Source organism: Desmodus rotundus, chromosome 7, assembly GCF_022682495.2.
Source record: "Desmodus rotundus isolate HL8 chromosome 7, HLdesRot8A.1, whole genome shotgun sequence".
In the NCBI taxonomy this organism is placed as follows: Eukaryota; Metazoa; Chordata; class Mammalia; order Chiroptera; family Phyllostomidae; genus Desmodus; species Desmodus rotundus.
This window is the reverse complement of record NC_071393.1, coordinates 21,878,664-21,883,909: the sequence shown is the minus strand read 5'-3', so window position 1 is coordinate 21,883,909 and position 5,246 is coordinate 21,878,664. Positions and strand designations below refer to the sequence as shown.

At 46.6% G+C, this 5,246-nt stretch overlaps 1 protein-coding gene across 1 annotated transcript; it reads left to right on the top strand.

Moving 5' to 3' along the window:
• Positions 1-269: 269 nt before the first annotated feature.
• On the top strand, positions 270-5,246 carry ACRV1 (acrosomal vesicle protein 1). Its single transcript, XM_024557108.2, has 4 exons — positions 270-321; positions 2,396-2,944; positions 4,288-4,407; positions 5,122-5,246. Exons 1-4 carry the CDS (start codon positions 270-272, stop codon positions 5,244-5,246), a joined length of 846 nt encoding a protein of 281 aa, XP_024412876.2.

The window sequence follows — 5,246 nt, the reverse complement described above, 5'->3', positions numbered from 1 at the left end:
TAATAAGATTTTTAGAAAATAGGGCAGAGAGTCCGAATACACCGCCTTACACACGGCAAACATGTCACCTGCACCGGTGCGGTTTGATGGGTTGTTGGAGGGCCCGGCTGAGAACCTCAGAGCACAACCCATTGTTAGCAAACATGGGTGGATTCTGAGGTTCTAGAATTCCCAGATGCAGTGACTTAGCACTGAGAGCTTCAGCTCATAGTTTGTCTTCACGGCTCTTGGGTGACCCACACCAGGGTCCCCTCTTTCCCAAAATCCAGATGAAGGAGTTTCTCATACTAATGTGTTTTTATCTGCTTGGATCTGCCAGAGGTGAGTCCTCTACCTTAGCTCTGGGGAGATATATAAGAGGCTTCTGTAATGTGTTTGTACCCTTGAAGAAGAGAGGCCAGTATCTTCGTTACCCAAACCAGTCTGACTCAGAATCACGAATAGCTAAACAAATTCAGCTCTGAGCACCCCGGAACCAGCTGACTCCTTCCAGTTACGGCTTTTCCGTCAGAGCCCGCTTGCTCGGCGCAGTCCTGCTCCTACTTCTCTCAGCCACTGAGAGCACCTGTGCTCTGGGACAGGAGAAGATTCAGGTCTAGGGCTTTCATGGAAGTCCAGCGAAGGCTTGTCCCAGTGAACCGAGTGCAAGAGATCCCGTGTAGATCACGTGGCAAGGGCAGAATAAGGTGGCAGGAATGTAACGTGCCCAGGAGGTCATGTCAGAACACAGCAGGGCTGTGGGCCCGAGATTTACACGCCTCTCTTCCACGGCTTCCAGTCTCGTACTTCCTCTTTCAGGACCCCCATTCCTGGCGGGTTGTGTTCCCTCCCTCTTCGTCCAGGAGAAAAGGGAGGCCATGTACTCTGGGCTGTTGGTTAAAGGACAAAGTGTTTCCTGTAACATCAGCTCTCAGACATTTTGTTTTCGGCTTTCTTAGCTTTTCAATGGTGGACGCAGAAGCTGTCTGCTGGTAGGGACGTGACAGCCAGAGGGTGAAGCAGAGACTCGTGAACTACACGAATGACTAAGAAATCAGTGTGCTTCTTCCAGCTTCCTTTCCAGAGTAGAACTATCTCTTTCTTAAACTTCTGTTAACTATGAAAGAATCAAACAGACAATTCTATAGCTTTTTAAAAATAAAACCTCCTATTGTACATCTTACCTTTCCTCCTTTACCCACATACTCTGATCTTCGACTTTCAAAGAGTCATTTATTTAAAGACTGCAAATCACCCAGAATTAGATGATTTATATATATATATATATATATATATATATATATATATATATATTCAGAACTCGTACAGAGCTAGAGTACTTGGGGGCCTTAGGCTACCTCAGTCTCGAAGATCCTGTCATCCCTCCCAGCCTTTGGCTAGGATTAAAGACTCAGTCATTATACTTTACTTGCCCTCCTCTAGGTTACTTGGTTGAATCAAGGAGTAATACTCAATTCTGTTTGGTGCTGCGTTCAGTAAAATGAAACTCATAATTAAGGAATATCTGTCTGTAGTCACTGATGAAATGGATTAAAGGCAGAAGAGACTGGCCAGAGGAGGATGGCCAGCTAAGAGTTTTGTAATTGCCAGTATAGGGCGGGAGAACAGAAAACGAAGTGAGCTGAGCACTTAAGCAGTGGGCTGGGCACTTCACAACTTACCTTATCGACTACTCGTGACAACTCCATGAAGTGGGTGTAAATGTCATGTCACAAGGAACCTCAATTCAGAGATTATAAAGCAAAGAATGTTTTTAGCTTAAAACTGATAGAAACTTTGCTTTGAGTCTCCAGCCCCCATGGATTGGGAATTGAGTGCAGGAAAGAACTTGAAATTGCCAGATAAAAGTGTCTTAATTCCTTCTGATAACTTTTGTGTTCATTAGGTATTTATCATCTCTAGTTTAAAAGTTATCCTGCCCAAAGGTTAAAACCTTCCGCCCTCAATTTCAGCTAGTCTTGTTCTGCCACTGAAAAAACTTGCTTTCTCCCTCTTACATCTCTGTTCTTCTGGTCTTCCACACATAGAGGACCTGGAGGGAGGGCTGCTGGGGGCTTGATGTCCAGATGCTTCTCTGTCAGGGAGGCACATAAATTTCCCTTCGCGTAATTTATGTTTTGGTGCACAGGTGAGGGGTCTCTGTGTGCATTTTTTAATATTGCAAATGTTAAAATTCTTCTCTTTTACCCCATGGATAGTCTGTGTTTCATTCATACTTATGTCCTTCATGGTCTCTTGGGTAATTAGCTAACTTCCTCCAACAACTGTGATATCTTTAGTTGCCTGACATAAGTCCGCAGGAAACCTAGGGATCCCACGACACCAGCCTTGCTCTGCAGGAAAGTAGTCTTTACCCAGGACCATCATCTCTTTTTCTCTTCCTTCTCCATCCCAGGAGCATCAGGCAAGCCTGATAAGCCTCCTGGCTCTATGAATCATCAAGCTCCAGGTCAGCGATTTTCAGGTGAGCACTACTCACTCGCAAACCCTTCAGGCAAAGCGGCTCTGTATCTGACTTCTCCCGGCAAGATCGCTTTAAGTGAGCGCCCTGCCGAAGAGCACACTTTAGTTGGACGCGCTTTGGGTGAGCACAGTTCAGGTAAACATGCTTCAGGGGAGCCCGGTTCCAGTGAGCACGCTGCTGGGAGTGAGCACGCTGCAGAGGAACAGCCTTCCGGGGATCAGCCTTCGGGAGAAAAGCCTTTCGGTGATCAGCCTTCCGGTGATCAGCCTTCCAGTGAACAGCCTTCTGGTGAACAGTCTTCAGAAGAACCACCTTCGGGTGGAAAGCCTTTGGGTGATCAGGCTTTGGATGAAAAGACTTCGGGTGAACAGGCTTCAGGTGAACAGGACTCAGGTGAACAAGCTTCACGTGAACCGGACTCAGGTGAAAAGCAGTTGGGTGAACAGCCTTCAGACATTCCATCGTCCGGCACTTCTTCAGGTGAGCCGCACTCGGGTGGGCGCCGGTCCTTGACTTCGGGTGGGAAGTAGGCAGCCCATCGAGAAACCCAATTTTAAGGGAAGAGTATAGAAGAAAGAATAGTTCACAAACACTTCGCAAACAGCTCTCCTAAGAACTCTCTTTATAGGTTAAACAATTTGAAAGGCCCTCTTTTAAGAAAACTAACAAAAGTACAAGATGCCAGCGTTCCCTCCAACTCCACTTTACGTAAGAAATTGTGAATACAAATGCCATAAAAAACTCATCTTCGGGAGCCTCACGCTAAATCTGCCTCTTCACCAACTATGTTCGAGTGCTTTGCAAACCCTGTCAAGAGATATCTAGCTCTGGAGCTGGTGGCTCTTTGTTTTTATTTGTTTGTTTGTTTGTTTGTTTTGTTTAAACACAGGAAGTAAAACGTGAAGACACTTTGTTAGATCCAGAAATATGTTCCCAGGACAACGGCACTTCTTTGGCCTTTACTAGAAAGGGGTTGTTCAAGGAAGGAAAAACAAGATCCAGGGTTTGATGCCCCAAGTTATTACCAGACATAAATACTTCATCCTTCCCCCCCAGTGCATAAGTAGTAGCAGCACCCCAAATTTTCAGGTGAGAGAAGCGAGGCTAACATCACATGGCTGGAAAATGGCAAAGCTTGGATTCAAACTTAGGTCTGACTCCAAAGCCCTATTCTTCCCTCTTCTTGTGCTTCCTTAACTAGGGAGTTGGCAGTGGAGGTAGTAAAAGAGGCAACGTGGGAGTATTTCAAAGAGAACGCCCTTTGTGACAAACTGACCTTGTCAAAAAGGCAATCTGAATATAGAGAATGATACAATACATTACTTAAACAATAAAAGAATTGAGTCTTTACAGGGTTGGCAAAATTAGAGCATCCCGACATAGCTCATTCATCAGTCAAATTTCACCCCCAGTGTTTGGGTGTGTGGGTCCGAGCATGGTGGGGAGTACAAAAGGGAGTCAGTCGTGTAGAAAGTTCTTCTTTGCTCCTATTGAGTCAGACATCGCAGGAGGGCATCTAATTATAACTGTCCAGGAAGTCAATGGGGATATGAATTGGAGTAAAAGTGTAAGAGAGAGAAACCTGGGATTCATTAGCAATGAACATCATAGAGGAAGCAGAAGGAATGAAGGACTTTCCTTTGGTACAGAAGAGAGATTTATACTCTCTCAGACTCAGAGCTCGCAGATCCCCACCAGAACCAAGAGATGAAATGTGCTGTATCAAGGTTACTTGTCGCCCAGCACTCCCCCACAGATGGGTGACTCCTGGCTACACACCTGGGACACGAGAGAACTTCATCGGGCTTATCTTCCATTTTCAGGCCCAGCACTAAAGTGCATCACCTGCTCTTACATGAACGATCAAGGGAAATGTCTTCGAGGAGAGGGAGTCTGCTCCGCTCAGAAGTCCCAGCAGTGCATGCTAAAGAAGATCTTTGAAGGTGCATGGGGGCTTCACGAGGCAACCTTTGCCAGAATGCACATCAACCAACTTAGTACTCATGGGAAATAGTGGGGCGGTGGGCTGGGGGAGCTGTTGGGGGGGAGTGCCTAGGACAGGGGCCTGAGGAGGTATGGAGCTTTTGTTCCCAGAAACTTGGAGATTCGGAGAAACCTTTTCAAGAATTAAGAGAAGAATTCCAGCTACTGATGTAGAGGTAGAGACCCTTCCCAGCAGGCCTGTGATATCTTAAAAGGAGGTCGGAGACTGGCTCTCTCTTTTTATTAAAGAAGGATGAGTTGCTCCTTGAGCCAGTGACCATAAGCTCAGGGCTCTGTCTATCTGGTTTATGGCTCTATATTCCTAGCACTTGGCACGATGCCCCGTACATGGTAGGCATTTAGTAGGTACTGAAAAAACGAATAAGCAATGGTCTACCAGTTTGTGCCCACAGGTTGCCAGACCTGTCTGAGTATATCCCGATACCTCTCTACCCGTCTACTCACTCCTCATCCCCAAATAAGGGATCTTGGTTACTTGCATCCCATAAACCACATTGCCCGAATAGAGGGAGTGGGCAACCGATGCAGGGAAAGGCAGGTGGACAGGGAGGTCTCGCTCGTGCCTGCATGCAGACACCAGGCACCATGGGAGGAAGGCTAAGGTTGGAGGCGGAAGCCTCCTGCTCACCACGGTCTGTCTCTGCTTCTTTCAGCTGGAAAACTCCAGTTCATGGTTCAGGGGTGTGAGAACATGTGCCCGTCCATGAACCTCTTCTCCCACGGGACGAGGATGCACATTATATGCTGTAAGACCCAGTCTTTCTGCAACAGGATCTAG